Genomic DNA, 20850 nt, shown 5'->3' with positions numbered 1-20850 from the left:
TGAAATAGTGAACCTGAATTTGTCAGCCTAAATTCAGCCTCCGTGCTACTATTCTCCATTGGGAAATCCGCAGTAAACACGGAAGTAAAATACAGTAACCAAAAAAAATTTTTTAATTGTAAATTGTTACAGTGTTGCTAATTGCTGAAGATACTTAATAACTATCAATTGTTAAAACTTAAAAAATATGGTTGTTTTCTCTGCATTTAGATCTAAAAATACCTACAAATGTACAAACAACTTGTAATAACTGGAAGTGTTATTTAATTAATGAATAATGAATATTCACAAACAAATTGTAATTTGGCTTTTGAAAGCTTCCTGCTTTCTCAGATTATTCCTTTGAACTGTTAAAATTCTTTGTAAAGTATCCTTTCTAAATCCCAGAGAAATTTCTAAATTAATAATTGCTGAGTACACATTCACTACCTCTTTCTATGTGAAATGAATAGTGCTAGTTCTTAATACATATTTCTCTCAAATAACTTTAGCTGAAATTTGTTCAATAGAAATATCTGCTGCAGGGAATCAATTGTAACACCTTTAGGTTACTTTTATGTAAATAGTTTCGGAGATTAAACTAATGTAGTCTTTATGCTCACCGACACTTCAGCTTCTCTTTAGTCTTCTAAGATTTCAGTTGCAATGATTTTCATATACCTTTATACCAGGAATTGAAATCAAGCAGCAAATTCATTTAAAAAAGGCTGAAGAACAGACTTCAGAGAATAACAGACACTGGTCCCTCCTTCCTCGTGAGGATGACAATTAAGCAAATGCCAGAGACATGTTTATATTGTCACAATTATACAGTCACTCCTTACTCTGTTTCAAATAGAACAGGAAAGATCTGGATTCCTTTTCCAATAGGCCAAACTTTCTAAAATACATAGGGTTTTAGCCTAAAGTAAAAATGTCAACTAAAATTGTATAACTTACAGCAAGTAATTCCTGAGATAATGGCATTTTACACACTTCAACACAGCATCTGTTTTCAAATCAAATCTGTAATCAATTAGTTTTATATACTTGTAGTTCCTGACTCAGATGCCATTTGAGAATGTTTGTATGTGTGGATAAACTTGTTGCTCATCATTGTAATGATGCCATTTAATTATCATGTTCTGTTTCAGAAGCTGTGCATACTATCTATAGAAATTCAGCAGAAAAGAACACCTAGCATCTTCAATCCATGTTCTAGAGATGCACAACTATAGAACAGTATTTTTACTCCAGCATTCTTAAATAGTATTCTGATCATAGAAACACAGCAATACTATTCCGGAGAAGCAGGGCTAGTCCTACATTTTGTGAGAGCAGTAGTATTCCTGCCAAATTAGTCTTAAGTAAAGATATGTCTTCCTGTTATATAGATGGACAAACTTCATAGGAATGGAATGAATAATAAAGATCCCTTCTTCCTTTTTCTTTGTATTACACAGGGGAAGTAGTGAATTCTCATTGAGGGGAAAACCAGTGGCAGTGCCACCAATTTCCTCGGCAACTCAAAGGAAATGGCAGGACAGGTTTAAAGGTTATACTTCTGCAGAAAAATTCATGAATCATCACTTGTAAGAGCCTCCAAACATAGTTTGAAAATTTATACGTAAGATAACTACATTTTTTGGAGAAATTCTCACTGTTGCCTTTCAAGTTTCTCTCATTGTTATTTAAAAAAAATAAATAAAAAAAAAAAACCCAACTTTACAGAGTGTATATACAGCCATGCTCTGTTTTGAGCTGAAAATCTAGCATAAAATCCACAGTTCAGGAAGACGATCATTACAGAGGTATGTGCAAGGAACAAAGTTCAAAGTTTTCCTTTCAGTGACGTGACTTTAATATCTAATTCACTAAACTATACAATCTGTACTCCAGATGCCATCAGTGAACAAAGTTTTTAAAAATAACTTTTTCTGGACTTGTGTTTAATGGTTGAGCAAAAAAGCCTCTTGTTTTGATTCATAAGCCATATGGCTAGCAATAGCAGTTATGGACTAAGTGACATAGTAGTTTAATTACACAAAGCTACTCTCTTTCTTCACTTGACAGTTATTTTTCATATATGTCACCACTCATCTAGTACATCCCTCTAATTACTCAGTTTAGATTTAACCTTACATTTTTGTTCAATAGCAGCTAGTGACAGCTCAGGTGTCATTTTGTGATCTACATCAGCTCTTTGCTATTGTATCACAGAACAGATTAAGGCACCTATAGGAAAGAGAGGAGGGAGTTAGCACCTACTATATATTTATCAAAATTTTTCACTCCCATTCTAATAATTCTAACAATTTATCCTCCTTTTGATAACTCCTTTTTCTTTGTTTAACAGGCTATACAAATATGTTCTGGTTTGAATTATTTGCCAAACTGCTTTTAGTCAGAGTGATTAATAATTACCATGTTCCCAAAATTGTTTTTCTTCCACAAACCAAGTTGCCATGGTTCTTTTACAGAATGTTATTTTTTATGCTACCAATTGTTATGATAGCATATTCTAAAATTTGGTCTTAGGATATGGTTCATAACTTCAGGTTACTCAGTTTCTAATAACATGATCCAAGTTTCAGCCAAGTATAACAATATTCAGATTGCAATTTGTCTTAGGATTTATGAAAAATTAATGTACTGCAGATATGAAAACAGTGTGTCACTGTCTTCAACTGCCAAGTTACATAATTACAAAATATTCTTAGTTATATGCTTTTTACTTTTAGTTAAATAAATTATGAAAAAAAAACATATATGAGACACTGGCACTGAATAATTTAAATTCTAAGTTGGATTTACTTTAACACTGGTTGTATATGTAAGAAGCTCTCCGCATTATACTTGTCTATTGACATAATGTAGTTCCCACTACAGAGTTACAAACAGTTTGAACCCTGACACATACATCTTGCCACCCATTTTCATATGGTATCAACTATCATCCTGTCAAAGGCATTACATGTCAAACAGACGCTAACCTATGAAGTATAAAAGGCTGAGTTTGCCTAAAGCATTTCCAAAGCTCAAACACCAAACTGGAATCTGCAAGTAAGTATTTGCATCAAAGTCCTGTTAATGTCTATAGCACTCACAGTGCCCAGGTGACATATGTCAGGATGACCCCATACTGTCCACTGTTTCTGAGATGCCCTCCAGCCCTCACCTCCCTGGGGATGCCCTCGCTGTCTGTAGGCTGGTAGTCACTGCAGCCACATTTCTACCATTAAGAAAAGCAAGACATTAATATACATCTTGCTCATTTCAAAACTCTGTCTGCCAACCTTACCTCTGTTGTAGCCAATTTCTGACATTTCAGAAATCTCACCAGCTGTGTGAGACAGGAAAAGTACTTTTGACATGCTGAGGATAAATTTATATTGCATTTGGCTATGAGATACAGCTGTAACCACTGTCCAAAAGCAGTGTTATTAGTATTTTAAATTAAATGCTGCTAATCTTTTTCTTTCCAAGGGCCAGGAAGCAAGAAGACAGATTCCAAGGTCAAAAAGAGATCAACGCATTAATTCAATCTTACTGATGTAGCAGATACACCAAGTGTCTATGATTTTAAAAAATTCATCAGCTTTTGAAGCAATTTCAAGTTCTTAGCTTTACAAGATTCTACCTACTGTTTTTTTTTTTTACCAGTAAGATCTTCCAGTGTTTATTGTTCTCATTACTAGGACATTCCATGCAAGATTAAATATTTCTCAGATTTAAATTTTTGTCTGCTAACACTTAATGCATGAGATCAGCAAAACTGAGAGACCATCACTATCTTTTCAATATTCTTTAGTGAAAGATCACATTCCTTCTCTATTTTTTCTTTGGCAAACTAAATTGATGGAGATATTTAGCATTCATATGACAAGGTCTGCTTTTCCAGTCTCTCATGCTTTTAGTAGATTTCTTTGATTTTCTTCCAGTATTTCAATACAACTCTTAACCTCTGAGAACCAGATCTGTGAACAACATTCTAATAGCAGTATCAGCAGTATTAATTGCTTTCTGCTCGTATTTGGTCACTCTTTAGCAGTCAACAACTGTATTAGTTCTTTTTACTGGAGTCACACTGACAGCCACAGTGAGACATTAGCTAGGATAATCCCAGTCAGTTACATTAGAGACAGAGAGCTCTCCCACTCCTAAATGAACTGCCTGGCCTGTAACCAGTCAACTCAGTAATAGCAAGTCCATAATAGTAATCACATGTAGTCAAAAATCTTTGTGTCATCTTCAAAATTCATCAATAAAAATGCTTTTTATGACATTTTCCATAGAGATTTGCGGTATTCCTACTTCTTTACCTCCTTCATCTTCCTGTAAAGGAATTATACCCATTCAGGTCAAGAATTGCAGTGCCCCATACATTGTAAAAGTATGTTGGACTTTACTGTAAGTGTTTTTAGCAAGTTTTCATACTAAATTAGATTAAAAATTAATAGGCAGAGTAAAAATGCACCTTGAGAATTTATTATACAAAAGGAGTCAATAATATACTTTACATTTAGCTTTTCCTTCTACCATTTTAGCAGTATTTTCAGATTAGAAAATTATAAAAGACAGTGCATGATTCTGTAGGACAAAAGCCTACACTTTTCTTCTCAAGGTCTCAAATCACTAGCTTTGTGTTTCTTACTAGCATCAGACACCTCCCTACCGCCATGCTCACCCAATACCAAGATTTTGAAAATATCCTGTTTCTCAGCCCTACAGAAGTTCACAATCAGGATAGTACACTTCAAGGAAAGAAAACAATCCAGAAGTGATATATGAACAACGATATTTTAAATATTTTGAGAAATGCTTACTGGTTTGGATTTTTCCCCCCACATAAATACACGCTGATGTGTAAAATCAACTGAGGAGACTCTTCTTCCATCCCAGCATCTGCTACTGGAAGAGGTAGTCCCCTGCTACTTGTATCATATATTTTTATTTGCAAAAGTGTTTCTGCAGCAAATTACTGTACCAGACATTAATATTCATAGAACCCATTACCACTGTCTGTTATTAAAGTCAGTATTTCTTAGCTGCTTACAATTCATGCAGAAAGCAGGATGACTAGATGATAAAGAAATATCCATTTACAGAAGATAAGAAAAATATTAGCTCTGAAAATAAAAACCTTACAAAGTATAATTCAAAGATAAATATAATTACAAATCTTTGGAGAATAGAAACAGTATCAATTAAGCAAACATAATAAATAGTTATTTTATCTTTACATACTTAAGTGATTTAAAGCATAAAACTTATTTAATATGATGTAACTGTTCTTCTAAAATTACTAACCTAATTTAATTCATTTTTGAGAGTGAAAGTATGTATTTATTTAGTAATACAAATATCATTAAATATATTCCAACGATTAATGAAATCTAAATGACAATAATTTCACATGCATAAGGAGGGAGGGTACTGAAAGAGACTTATTATATTGTGGACTGCACATAAATCGCTTGAAGTTTTTATAAAATTCAACCTTATCTGAGACCCAAAATTAGAAGCAGATGTCAGTAGAGTAAAAATGTAATTATTCAAATAGGATAAAGAAGACACTTTTTTTCCAGCATTCATTTTAGTTCATATCATTGAGCTTAAATGAGGTCTTAGTAAGTATTGAGTGTCATTATTCAAAAAGTGATTGTGCGTGGTCACTTAATAAAATTGATTAATCCTCTATGATAGCACCCAGACCAACAATAAAAATCACATTTTTCTTCTAATGCAGTAGAACAAAATTAAACATTTAGAGTAATCTTACCAGAGCCCTGCATTTCACATCTATCTCTCTTTCCGGTGCTGCAGGTATGCTGTTAACCTTTAAGGAGAACCACACTTTGCAATTTGAAGAACTTCCTCCTATATTTAAAAGAAGAAAATGCCTTACAAATCATCTCATGAGGTGATCAACCCTAGCAGCATTCAAATCAGTGAGAGATTTTGACTTTTAGCAGAAATGCCAGTCATTGCTCATATTGAGACAAAGCAAATAATGAACTGATTTAATTGCTGTCAAACAACTGCATTATCTAATCCCTTCTTGTATTGATTCAAAATAGTAACAAAATCAATATATATAGAAATTGAATGGAAATGGCACTTTGACATATTAATTTCCTAGACGATCATGTTGTTCATATCATATATCACAGAACTTAAACTCTGTTCAGTTACATCAAATTGCTGTTGTGTGACTTGAGTCAAGTAACCTGTGTTTTGCTCAAGCGTATCTTCCAGATAGACTTTGAGTCTTAATTTGAAGATATCCACTAGCGGTTTGTTCTGGTGGCTAATTACTGGCACTGGAAGACAATTCAATATGAGTTTAATTTCCGGTTTCCATTAGATTTGCTTCAATGTCTGGCCAAAAGTTTTTGTAATTACTTTCTCTGACAGATCTAAGAAATGTAACATTAAGTATGTAGCATCTTCCTGTATTTACAACATAGTCATGAATGTTAATAAAATTAGCTCTTCAGTCTTTTTTCAAATAGGCAAAAGAGATTGAGCCCAAAGTCTCTCATCATAAGGTCTGATCTCCACAACACAAATATTTCATGCGGTAATTTTTTTGCAAGTATAAATGGTTGCTCAGCACCTTTTAAAAATGCATTAAAAAGAACTACTTGTAGTATTCCTGTTTATCATATTGTATGAGACAAAAATAACCTCAAAGAAGTCTATAAAATTCAGGTAGCAAGCAACAAAGAATAATGTGAATAAAGTTCCATTTACACAGGATACACAATTAAACAGGAGGACAAAGGGATTTATTAAAGTAAAGCAACAAATTCATGAATGAATGTTCCATACAACTAAGGAAAATAGAAAAGAGCATGAATTGTTTTTTTAAACAGAAAAGTAACAAGGCTCCCCCCCTTGTCCCCAAACCTCCAAAAACACCTATATACAAAAAAAAAAACAAAAAAACCACTTGAGTGACAACTTGCTAAAGACTTAAAAAAGCAGTAGTAAAAACTTTTCAAACACATCTGAAGCTGGTAGCCTGCCAAATTGAGAAAGACTGATAGATGATCAGGGTGGAAAAGGAATCCACAAGTGAGATAAGGCTGCAACAGAAAATCTAAATTAATTCTTTGCAGTAGCATTTGTGATAGCGGAATTCAGGAGCTTCCTACATTCACCCTAGAGCTTGTTTTGAGGGGAATGGTCAGAGGGACTCTCCCACATTAAGGTTTCAGCAGGAAAGGTTTTGGAGCAGACTGATAAAGTGTAAAGCAGTAAATCAGCTGGACAAAAGAGTCTCTGCCCAACAATTCAAAAGGAACTCACGTACGAAGTTGCAGTGGTGCAAACCAGCGTGTGACCTGTTGCTTAAGTCAATTTCAGGTACAAAGAAATTAAAAGGCAGAGAATGTGCTGACAATTTTGAGACAGGCCTCTGTGATAAACTGAGAAATTACAGATGTGAGTTTTTTTATATATTCCAAATAAAATTATTAAGAATCACAATAAAGGAGAGAACCTACAATGCAAAAATAAAAAGAGGCTATTTGAATTCTTTGACAAAGTCAGCAGCTGCATGAATGAAGGAGATCTGGTTCACATAGTACCTTGGTTTTCCAAAAATCTGTTTCTAACATCCCTTTCCAAATGCTTCTAAGAAAACTAAGCTGCAGAAGATGGAACATTAGAAGACGGGATTAAAATATAGAAACCAAAGAACAGGAAGAAATGGCTAGTTCTCACCATGAAGAGAGATAAAGAATGAAGTGAAAAAGCTTGCTGTTGATATGAAAAGTCCTTTACCACTTTTTCTCCCTAGGACAGATATCTTAAGTGTCATATTCTATCTCTAACCAACTGATCAACTGGAAGTGTATCTCCCATGTGCTAGGAGTACTTTCACTTTTTCCCTAATGCACAACCACAACTTTTGTGGAACTGTTTTGTTACTTGTCATTACAATGTTATGCCTTCCAGCAATTAATACATCTGTACTGCTACCAAGATATTTTTCCACATAGACTTACAGCCTCCTTTGTTGTCTCTGATCACAGAGTCTTCATCTGTAATCTTAACTTTCCTGAATCACTTTTCTGTACTTCATAATTACAGTAATGGAGAAATTACAATCTACTTGCCTTTTCTCTTCTTGCTTTTACATATAAATTATAGATTCTGTTCACACAAATTGCTTACAAATACTCTAATTCCTGACATGTCTCAAAAGCAAAGCTTTCAGGTCAAGTTGCTTTCTTTTTAGTTTTGCCTTCAAGAATTTTCAGCTATTAAAACCTTTTTTTTTTTTTGTAAGGAACTCTTAATTTCTTTTTGTACCTTTTATGATGTGAATGTTTAGATTAAATTTTCCTCCATTTTGGAAAAACAAGTATTTTTTATGGAGACCACCTCAAGTCTGTATCCATAAAATGCGTTTGAGTGGGCTGGCCCACAGCCAATTTATGTCAAGAGTCTTCATTCTCAAGTAAGAGCCTAATTTTACTGTTAATTTCTTCTCTTGCCAAGGCAATACACAAGACAGAACACAGTTCTTACCCTCAAGAATACTCAGAAGTCCCTTCCAAAGCTATAAAAGTCTACTAAAGCATTAGCTCCCTGAAAAAAAAAAAAGAATGTAAGCAGATGAAATTCACAAGAACTGGTCTTGACTTTTCCTTTAGTTGTATCTTGATATATCTCATTCAAACCTGAAGAACTTGCATGGCTGAAAATAGGTCTGCTAGTAGAACTTTATTTGCTAATGTGTAGAGCAGAAGGTCAGGGGTTTGTGAATTTTTTTTGCTGGTTTTTAATAGTTTTTTTGCAAGAGTTTTACTTTACTAGATACTAGATGCTGGGAAAACAAGGCTGAAATGTCACACGTAATGGAAATAATCTCAATACACTCATGCTGAAAGAGAGATGGCTCATTTCCAACTCACAAAACAAGATTTTATCTGTCTGTTTCTGTTTTCTGCACACGTTTAAAAAACAGGCAGAAAAAAAAGTAGACACTCTTCTTTTCCTCTTAACCCCAGAAAATGTTTTGGTTTTTTTTCTGATACAAAAATGCTGCAAGTTAATGACATTGTTTGAGGTTATGCCTTTTTCTCCACATAAGATGTCTCAGTCCAGAAGGTGATGTTCTTAGAACTCTCTGAACAACTCAAAACAGAATACTATTGCAAACACAAGTATAAACTCATATTCACCTACACACTCACGTTTCTAAACTTGCATTGACATTTTTAATGCATTTGAAGTCTCTTCTTAGGGCCTAAGCACCGTGCTTTGATGTACTATGAGATAAACCCGGGTTTACTTTAGGCCTATATCTCTTTATCATCTCACTCTGGGGCTTAAATAACAAATAAAAATCCTTAACCTGCTTTTTGTAACCATCAGGTCATGATGTTGTTAGATCTCATAAAATAAACAAAACAAAGTTCAGTCAGAGCGAAATCACTACTAAAAAAAAGGAGTGAGTACAAGTCTTCTGAACATAATACTTAAATATTTAATCTTCACTATCTTCTCTGTTAGTCTCTCCCTTTGTCAGTAGGTTTCCACCCTTGCTGGTTAGGGTCAGGCATCTTTCATTAATTGTTAGGGTAAATCAGTATCTTCCATATGTTAATTATTGCAAATTCAATCAGCATCACTATAAAAGAGCTTTCTTGGTTTTAGTTTTTTGGATGTGTCCCTGATTATTTTGTAATTTTTTTTTTAATATGAAAGCATTGTAAGCATAGAAGACTGTAAGCCATGTACTTTCTATTACATGTAGTTACCCGAAATTTGAAGAGAGAAAAAAAAACCTGAAACACAAACCAGACATATGTCTGTATACATTTCTTAATGAAAAGTCAATTTCTTCCAATAATATTTATCTACAGTAATTACATTTGTGAATAGAAAGTTCTGTATTTAAAAACATAGGGATACTAAATGATAATTTGCATTAAAATTAAACTTCAGCCTTCAATAAACTTTCCAGGTTTAAATATTTACAGGTCTCCTCCAAGTCTCATTCCAGTTTATATGATATGCCAAAATCATCAGTTTTTCTTCCAGAGGGTAGAGTATCCTTTTGTCATCCAGTCAGTTTGGTTCTTGTCCTACTACTCTTTAGTGACACAAATAAGCTGTTCCTCCTGTGCGTGATCTCTTAATTTTGTTGTGCAATTCTTAAAATGTTATAAAATTCTGCATAAGAAATCAGTGTTGTAAGCCATACGCTTTTAATTGTATACTTCATATAATGTCCTGAAGAGTTATCAGTTAAAAAGTCCCCTTCCTTATACTCCCAAGATGCTTTTCTCTACTCACATGGATGAGAATACATTACTATCACATCAATCACAAACTGAAATTTCTGTTCTCTCTGTCCCCTTTCTGTGTCCTTTCCTCGAAATTACTTTTCATCCTGTGACTACTACAACAGCCGTTAAATGTGCTGTCAAGCATCAGCAGTTATATATTGTCTTAAAAATAGAAAAGACATAGATGCTTATCATTCCACTGAATTACACATCACTGATAACGAAGGAAGATTTGGCTTGGTCTCCTGAAAACTGTAGACTTCTAGAGTGTTGGGGGGAAGGTGGATATGGACACGATGGAGAAATTTAAATTGTACTGCTAAATAAAATTAATCTATTTGAAATCCTTTATCCTAATTTTACAGACTTCGCATACTGGCATCAAAAGTATGATTACTTAAACAAACAGTTGAATTAAAGTGATATTTACAAATTCAATATGCATTCTTTCCACAGTATTTTTACCTAATATTTGGAGAGCTAATATAGCAATAAAAATAAATAAATATGATTATAAATTAGATTCAATCCCAGCTTTCTATTCCAACAACATTCTTAGATGTCTTTAAGGGTATGCTTTTTAGCAATAACAGGCAAACGAATAACACAGCCTGATTTCTTGGTTCCACAAAAAAAAACTTTCCAGGCTGGTAGTTATCTAAATTCTCTTTGAGCGGGTACTCTTAATGCTGTTCTCATAGTATGCCACTGGACTTATACAGAATGTAAAATATACATTTCAAAAGATATTTTATCTATTTCTCCACAATATGTAAATACGTAACAGGTTTCAATATGTAAAGAGCTCGCCACTGCTACCACAGGATAAATAAAATGTTAGACTTCATTCTGCTCACATGCAAACACAACATCCATGAGTAACCAACTCCCTGCAGAGTCATCTCTGAAGGACAAGAGCTGTTGTTCATGAAAAAGGAGCAATTAATAAGTATATGTTGCATTTATTTAGTTTTTCCTATATCATTTAGAATAAATAATTTTAATATAAATTATTTGGAAGAGACCCTAAGCACATGTGATGATTTATGTTCCTTATTTTTCAAATTTGACTGGCCTTAGCAATCTAATAATTACACTAAAAAGACCTAACATTTCTTCTACAAATTTTTCCTGACAATTTAATTTCTCTATCATGTTAAATTGACAGATTTTTTTCTTTTCTTTTTTTTTTTTTACAGAACTTTGATGGGTTACTTCAACTCACTTACCATAAACCTTAGATTATTCCAGATACAAATCTAGTTACAATAATCTGTCCAACCAATATAAAACCTTTACAATAAGACTTTGTATACTTCTTTTAACAGTCTCTCTAGATAAATCTAATTGGTTTATATGTCACAAGTAAAAATTGCAATTTTTCTCTATAAGTAGATTCATCACGCCACTGAAAACTATTTATAAATTAAATCTTATTTTAACTAGCTCTAGATAGCTGTCTCCACATTTAGTTTCCAAGTGCAGAAAATCTGCACGTGATTTTTCTAGAAAGTTGTAAACACTAACACTTGAGCCTTCATCTTTCACTGCCTAGCTCTATTATTCTTAGTCTAGAATATTAAAATGTCTCACTGGTAACACAAAATCAGATTATCACCACAAAGAGAACCTTTGTGGCAAATTAGGAGAAGATGATACTTTATCAGTTATTATATAATGGCTTTAGAAGTTTGAATAGCAAGCAAGAGAAACTGGAACTTTTCACTTATTAGAAAAAAATTTATAAATTGGAGATTATATAGTGAAGTGATTTGGTTCTTCCGAATGCTAATACACTTTAAAAATACTGTTTAACTTCTAATGTGAAGGTAAATTATATTTGCTTCAAGAATGTTATTTGATAATTATGATTACCTTAGTTCAAAGACCTGACAAAGAAAGAAGCTGAGGCTAAGTAGAGGAGATAGTAAGGATAATCTAGTCTAAGGGTAGAATAAGCACATAATTCCAAAGACGGAGATAGGCAAGAACAACTCAAGACACTTGAGAAGCAAAGTCAAAAAATCCCACTAAATAGCTAATTGTTATGCAATGGTGAAAAGACATAGGAAAACGGGAAAAACTAGTATAACCAGTATGAATTTGAAGTTCAGAAAATAACTATTGCTAAATAAATATTTTTGTTTTAGTTTTCTTCAGAAAGATTTTTAAGGAAAGACAATGATTACAATCTTCGCATATACAAAAGATTGTCACTAAAAGTGATCTCCCTGATGCTGATGTAAAGAGTAACAAATGGTGAGCTTTAGTACACATGAAAAGTACTGGGAAAACTTTACAATGGTAAGGGTAGAGAAGAAGTAGAGCAGGTTACCTAGGTTATGCAGTTTTCATGAGTAAATAGCTTCAGATATCCTATAGGAATTGTTGTCAGAGTCAACAACGCAACAAGTTGTATCCACCAGATTAATCCTAACACTCTCATGTTCCAACAAATGCCTTAACAGACCCACATTCACAGTCATAATCTCCAGCTCACATGAGACTAGAATTCTTGGCTCTCTGTTAACAAACACAGAGCTATGATTGCAGTCCCAAGCAGATGCAAATATGACCATGCTCATGGCAGTCAGTTTCTTAACCCAATGAACACAAACAAGTTATGCACTAACCTTCCCTGCTCCCACTTACTGCATACAACTTTAAAAAATACTCAAATTCTTAAGAGATTTTTCCAAAGGTTCATTGATTTTACTCCATTTGCCATATTTGGTTTTATTTCTGTTGACAACTTCTTTTTTTTCTCTTTCATTTTTTTTTAATCTTCGTCTATCTATTCAAACCAACGCTGAAAAGTCCAAAGGTAAATCCACTGTAACTTTGTCTCTGGGTATTGTATATAAGGTCTCAGACAATGAAAAGAAAGACTACTGCTCATTCTTATTATGCTGGCATATAAAGCTCTTTGATCTTGGTGTGATCATGGAAAAAGGGGCCCTTAAATTTCACTGCAGGCTCTCTGGAGGGTTAGGACAACCATCGGTAATATTTAAGAATGCATACAAAAACAATATAAATCATGTAATGAGGAACAGGATGGGAAAGAGAAAAGAAGGGAAAGGTGTCTTATGTCAGTGTAGTAGAAAAGCCACCAATACTAATTTCTTGAAGAAGTTCCAAAAAAGGATGGAGTAAAATAACCTAGATTTTTTTTCTGCACCTTGGCAGAAATAGCATACACTGGCCAGATTTAGCACAGCACTGCACATTTTAATTAGGCATAAACTGTGACTTATGTTAGAAAATCACTTGCTAGGTGAACCACTTGGGTAAGCTGTGTGACAGACATTTCAACGTGTCTGAAAAAGTAAAAGCCAGTTCAGGAGTCGTGTACATACAGTCATGGTTGATATACCCTCAGCACAGTAGGGTAAGTCAAACTCAGATGTTTTCCAGTCGTGAAGTTCCTTAAAATGACACTCAGGTGTTTTCCAGTTCCAAGTCAGGATGAATACAAAACACATAATAATCATATTGCTCCAAAGAGAGAAAAGCTAATAGGCCATAGTTGTTTTTTCTTCTTTTCTTTTAAAAATAAGTAATTATTATAATGCATGAAATACCTTCATAAATTGAACTTTTTAGCTACCAAGAACTCTTTAACGTGTAACATTTAACATCAACAAACTGTAGCCAGAAGAATACAAACATTAAATTAGCATGGTTTTAGAACTGGTAAAAATCATCATGGTACTGAAACAACATGTCAATGTATAATTAATGCCTTTTTGAACTTTTATTTAAGTCAAATACAGTTATTGAATGGAAAATAAAAATACAGTAGTGAAACATATTGTCGTGTGACAGGCAGAAGATCAAACTAGCACTCAAAAAAAAAAAAAGGCAGTAGAAAAGCAGTACGTATTCTTAAACCTCAGAAGCCTCCTCACAGACTCATTTATTGTAAAGCCTTAGCAAACCTTTCTTTTTAAGTCTTGGCAGCTAAGGTCTGTTAGAATTTCTTTTACAATTCTCCAGCCGCTGTGCTCTCCAGGTGTAATGTGCTGTGGTGAATATACTTCCAATGGTTAAATGTTCTTTATTATGAAATTCTGAGTTGTATTCTATTATTGTCAATACAATAAATTCAAAATAAGCTTACTGAAGACAGATTTAGTCCAGTTTCATACTAGTGTTGTGTCACACAAGTAACAGCTCTTATGAGTTGCTGCACACGCAAGGTATTTAAAAGCTACGCGCTATTAAGCAGCACAAGCCTTTCACTTGAGAAGCAAATGCCATTGAATCAATTGAACTATAGAAATTATCTTGGAATTTAGAAGCTACTGTAAAATATTTTTTGTAGTATTTCCCTAACTTCCTCAATTTCCCTAAAAGGTCTGTATCTCTCAGCTTGGAATTCAGCAGCTTTTAAAAATATCCAAAAAGACCTAAGAAATGTTGAGCACCATATGTCCTCATCTTTAATATAGAACTTCATTAATATTCAAAGTTTTTACCCCTTCTAGCTACCAAGAAACTAATTTAACAACATTTCCTGAAATACACATGAATTTCTAACTGAAACTTTAAATATGATTTAACTTTGATTTTATTACATGCATCTACATGACAGTTCAGTGAGAAGACAGACCACTTCCTGACAGGGCTCACTTTTAAATTCTCTGACATACTCTAGCAGGCTCACCATATGCAATTCCCTTTAAAAAACATGCTAAATCTTAAAGCTAGGAATGCCTACTTCCTAAGTAAAAATAAGCCATAACTACAAAAATTTTACTTATGCATCCTACAGAGTGATTCCTGACCACCATTAATTATATATAAAAAAAAATTTGTATTTACCAATAAAAATTAACTTTTCCATAAGGTACGGTAAACATATGAAGTTAATCAAAAGCATTTTATCACACCTAATATAGTCTTACTGTAATGTTTCATAGAAACACAGCCAGGCAAATGCAAGTGCATTAAATCTGACTGATGTCCATTTATTATCTTTTTCAGTACAGATCTTTTATTTTAAAAGGAACCTTTTAACCAAGTTCACTGGCATTTGGATGACTTTCCATTCCAAGCTCTGCCACAGTGTTGGCATTTGATCTCATTCTCCCAAGGCAAGGCAAAAAGGCAACACAAAGCAACACCACCCAGACAAAAAAGCCAACACTACTCTGGGATAAAAACTGTGTGTTCCCTGAAGAAGATATTATTAATAAGCATAATTTTCTGACCTCTTTAATATGTTTCTGCTGAGCACTTAGGTCATTTTAGGAAAACTTCCTCAGCCATTTTAGAAAAACTATGTTTATTTCTCTGTACACCCATAAAATACAAAATGAGTTCTATGAAACAGAATTCTGACCACAATGATAAAGTGGGCAGGTTTTCATTAGATTTCAGCCAAACTTATTGTAGAGTTGTGTGAGCAATTTATGTTTTCAATAAAAAGAGAAATTTTGAAGCCAAATTCAATTAATCTTCAAGTAGAAGAGCTTTATGTTCATGTACTTCCATACTAAATAAAACCAAACCTTCATTAATTTCATGGATATTGTCTGCCATATTTACAGATGCTGAACTTTATTAGGTTGTTCTTACTAATTTCTCAATATATTGGTGACAAATAAGATGTAGATAACTGATAAATCCAGAGAATTTAGTGAAAGTAAGCCTCTAATTCTTTCTAACATTTAACATTAATTAGCATATATATCAATCACTCACACTATGAAAGAAGAAACATTCTTCCTAAATAACACAAGTTTACTTTTATATCTTACCAGGAACACTAATCATATTTTTATAATTCGTTCTAATTGTCAAAAAGACAAAAGCCTTTGTAAATCCCCCCAAGACCCCAGGAGTTACTGTTACTGCACTTACTTTGCTATGAGGTTTCTCACTATTAGGGGCTGTATTTTTAAACATGTATGAAATTCGAGTCTGAAATAACATGGACATAAGGGACCACGATGCATTGCCAAGTGAAAATTACTGGATAGCAATTTAATACGCACATTTATCATGTAACATACATACTATGCAGATTTTTTTTTTAAATTAAACGTCGGATCTTGCTAGGTTCTGTATCCTGCACGTTATTTAGCACTGCATATATCCACAATAATGACATACAAAACAGTTATGTTAGATGCTTCCTTAGATCTGTAAAACATCTCCTGTGTAAAAACCATGGTTTACTGCAATTACTATGTGACTCGTATGTGAAGCCTAAGCAAAAAGTATGATGTTTTAAAATATGCATTTTACACTTCAAAACAATGTAATATTAATTGCCATATTGTACAGCAAGTAACACTGATTTGAATGAAATACAACATCACTTTCAAAAAGTAATAACAATGTTTACGTGTATTCTAGAAGAGAAACTCTGAATTCAGCCTACATCTTCGTATCTGGAAAGAATAACAGTATATCTTCCCTATAAAAGATGCAAACACCATTCAGTATTATTCAATACAAAAGAAAAAAAAAAGACACAAAAAACCCTCTGCAAATGGTAAAATTAATGCTTTTCAAAGTTTGTTTTCCAGGCTAGTTCGCAATTTCCAGTATAAATGCAAACATTAATTCTGACAAATTAACATTAATGCAAAACAAATTGATTTTTTTTTTTTTAACCTGGAGATTCTAAACATATAGAACACAAGAATCCCTTTAGTACTTGCTGAAATTTTTGCCTGTTCATCTCTTCACCTACCTACAGAAAAGTGAGGATCATTTGAAAGATCCCTGAGATCAGATCTACCACATAGCACTTCAAATCATGCCTTTAATAAACCCCACTGTGACACACAAGACATTATAAGGAGTAATAAAGAAACAATGTTACATGATCTCTCAAGAAATTTATTAGTAGGAAATTGGGCAAATCAGTTGAAACAGAAGCATGAGAGTGAGATTTCTCCAGCATTCTTGGAAAAACACAGGTCAAAAGTTCAGTGGAACAAAATAAATAACCTTAGTGTAAAACAGAAAAGGAAAAAGAAAGGACTTTTCAGTACAGACAAACAAGCATGTGCTCAGGACACAAAATACCTCTCAAAAAATCTTGCCTGAAAAAAACCCTGACATATTTGTCAAGAGAAAAAATATTTGTGGATATATAAGGTTACTGTAGACAACCAAACTAATATTCAGTAAACAGTAATATGAAGTCTGACAGATACTTCAAGGTAAAGGAAAAGGATGTGCCAGTTTATTGCAAATCAGCTCAAATTTTGGATGTGAACTGAAGCATGATATTTAACAGACAGATGATGACCCCACAAAGTATCTTCTAAAGTATTTCCTCAGCTCACAGAAAAGCAAAGTGGCCGCTAGCCAGATTCATTCTAGTACCTGACATCTCGTTTACCTATTGACTGGTTGTTGCTGCATAATCTCTGATATATAGATACAAACTCCCTAAATATAAAATTCAATACATTCATAGATATATGCTTCCTATGCAAATCACTGTATGCTTTGAGCTCACAATCAGTGGTATATTAGCAAATGTAAATATTTCAATATCACATTTTAATTATTTTTTATGCACAAAAGAAGTAAAAACTGGAGATAATAGCACTATTCCAATCCTTTCTGTTAATATTATGGCAGCATTCAAATTATTTTTGCCTATTTATATTTCCATGATTTCATTGAGGTATATTAAATGAACAATCTGTATTGTAAATTTAATTTGACACTTCACAATGTTGTTTGCATTTTTATCTCCTCTTATGTACAAAAGGCAGGGCTCACAGTTTAAAAAAAACATAGAATTTGAGTTTTTACAAAACTAGCTGTAAATGAGATTTAGGACAAGAGTTAATAAGTGGGAAAGTAAAAGGTTTTTAATTTAGCCTACTTGTTTCCATTGTAAAACTCACTGACATTTGCTAATATCTTTGTTAAACTAACTTCACAGTTCAAAATTGTCCAAGTCAGTTGTCTTCCCTGGGTTGTTTTTCTGGAACTTTCTAGCCAAAGGAATCCTGTAACAGCTACTCTAAGAAAATACACAGCATTTTTCTTATAGTAACAGTTTTTAGATATTTTGCTGAGAAGATGTAGCACATGGGATGACATTTTTTGAAGGAGTCACCTTACCTACAGAAACAAGTTTTTTACTCTTTCTGTGAAAATCCACTCTTAGCTTCTTATGGAAATCAAGTGATGCTAAAGGCCAAAGACTTTGGTAGGATACCTCTCAAAAAGGCCACCAGGGCTTCTGAATTGAGGTTAGCTCTCACTGTGATAACGCAAATGTCACACAGCAACTGAATATGCCCCAGTCAATGACTGCAATGGTTAAGAATTTTCTGACTTTTCCTTCTTGATATCAATTATAGTTTTATCCAGTGCTGGTAATAAAGACAAACCAATAATGCACTCACTCTGAACCTTTTTTTCATTTCTGAAATTTATATTTGACACTGAAAGCAGCAGTGATTTTTGAGTATCTGAATTTTCTGTAGGAACGTTTAATGAGTTGTATCACAGAAAGATAAACAGGGAAACACCATACCAAATGAACAAGGTTACTTGTTGAGCTTCTTTCTACTTAATAAAAAAAATCCCTTTTACAGAGAAAGTTCTTCTATAAAACCAGTGCCAAATGCCATAAACAGAAACAAACATTGGCTTGAAAGTGCATCCAAATCTCTCAATTATGCTTCTTGCACACACATGCTCTCGCTCTTTGACAAAAATGTATAAATTGCCATCTGTCTTTTGCCACAGTGGTAAACAGTAGTTCCCTAATATTTATAATTTCATAAGTGTGTCAAGAACAGTTAGGACTCTAACGTACCCACAGAGAAAACAAAGGAAATATTTTGAGAGAGACAGTAGACACCGTAACAAATAAACCACTGCAATGGACAAGAAATATCTATTGCCTACTCAGTAAAAATGTCAGAGTGGTATTGCAGTGGTTAGTTAGGCAAATCTACCCCATAACTGAATGTATGAGAATGCAGGAGTGTCCAGTGTCTGGGATAAGCTAAAAGCCAGAACTCTATATGGGCCATTTATTTTGCAGCTGCTAGAGAAATAAAAAGTCCTTAGCAAATTCCAGCAGCAGGCTACTGAGTGGACAAGAGGATCTACGATATGACAGAAATTCATCGATGAAAAAACAAAGAGGTGAACTTACAGACTTTTACTAACCAAAAACATTACTTACATAACTAGAATTACCTAATCACAAATAGTCTTCAGGAACAACTTGGTTATAGCTTCAAAGGCAGACAATGACAGTAGTACATGATGCAAATTTGTCTAGTTATGAAAGTATAGCACTACTTGTAACAGAACTACAATAATAATACTTGTAGGGGAGCCTGACAGTAACATTTAAAAAAAAAAAAATTGTCTGGAGAAATGTGTTTTATTTTCTCCTGTTGGAAATTAATATGCTCCCTGTCATCTTGACTCATTTTGACTCAATCAATGTTTTAATTGATATTTCTGAACTGTTCAGTTTTCAGAAACTTGCAAGGAAGAAATAAATATACAAAAACTTTGCTCTGGATTTGTGAATCTATTTATACAATAGCTTAACTCTTGGATTGTCCTGTCAGGCTCTGAGAATGTACATGCAATTCTTTCCTCTGCTTGAGGGACAGAACCTTGAAGGAAAACATAAGCAATAGGATATTCTAAGCAATTACTCTTAGACAATCTTGCTGATGTTACTGTAATTTGGATCTGTCATAATACTTAGATTAATGTAATAGATTAAAGTAATTATTCAAATAGAAAAAAAAACCAAAACACTATAAAGGGCTTTAGAAAACAACATATTTCATTTGAACTCCACTTCTTATGAACTTTCCCAAGTATTAGGCTATAAAGTTTGACTTTTTCTTGTTTTCTAGCTCAGTGCATACTTTCATAGGTCATAGGAACTGAATCACCATGAATAGAGGAGACTGATAGGGACCTCACCCCTCTCCTCACCCCATTATCTTCTGCCCCAGACATGCTTACACAACTGCGAGGAAATGGTAAATATTAGTGTTCTTCTTCACGACTATTATGTACTCTCTCTGTGTTTATAATTCATTACTTGCTAAGGGGTAAAATAAGAATTGTTTGTAAGCATTACAAAGTAGGAAAGGCAAAATTATGACCTAGATAAAGAGCATCTCAAACCTAACAGCAAGAGCATTGGCTATAAAGAAACTACTGCTCTATTGCTAGCTCACTTACTATATTGTTACAAAAACGTTATTTTTTATAACACTCTGAATGTCTTTTGTCACAGACTACTAGCAAGAGTTTACACATGGACCTATCACATTAGCCTTATTGCTGAAGGGCGGATTGGAAGGGGGAGAAAAATAAGTGTGGTTTCAATTCAGCAAGGTGCAGGTTATACCTGTCATTACACAGGTGAACTTGAGAGGTACAGGCAAAAGTCCAGATCCAAAGTACATCTAGCCATGCAATCATGACAACTACATCTTTCTTTTTTTTCCAGAATCTACTAATCGACAAAATTCCATGTATACACAAATGTTTGAGATCTGCCAGACATGACAGAATGAATGTGTTTCTCAGTGATATA

The 20850-nt window shown here is 33.5% G+C and overlaps 1 protein-coding gene across 1 annotated transcript in view; it reads right to left on the bottom strand.

Moving 5' to 3' along the window:
* The window catches only part of CFAP47 (cilia and flagella associated protein 47), a 315224-nt gene that overhangs the window by 93827 nt on the left and 200547 nt on the right, over window positions 1-20850 (bottom strand). Inside the window, exon 51 of the mRNA XM_086766611.1 lies at window positions 5762-5859. Within this exon, the coding sequence (XP_086622737.1) occupies window positions 5762-5859 (98 nt within the window). The remainder of the gene's footprint in view (window positions 1-5761; window positions 5860-20850) is intronic.

The sequence above is a fragment of the Chlamydotis macqueenii genome, chromosome 1 (assembly GCF_036417535.1).
Source record: "Chlamydotis macqueenii isolate bChlMac1 chromosome 1, bChlMac1.mat, whole genome shotgun sequence".
Lineage (NCBI taxonomy): Eukaryota > Metazoa > Chordata > Aves > Otidiformes > Otididae > Chlamydotis > Chlamydotis macqueenii.
This window is presented reverse-complemented; position numbering and strand designations above follow the sequence as displayed.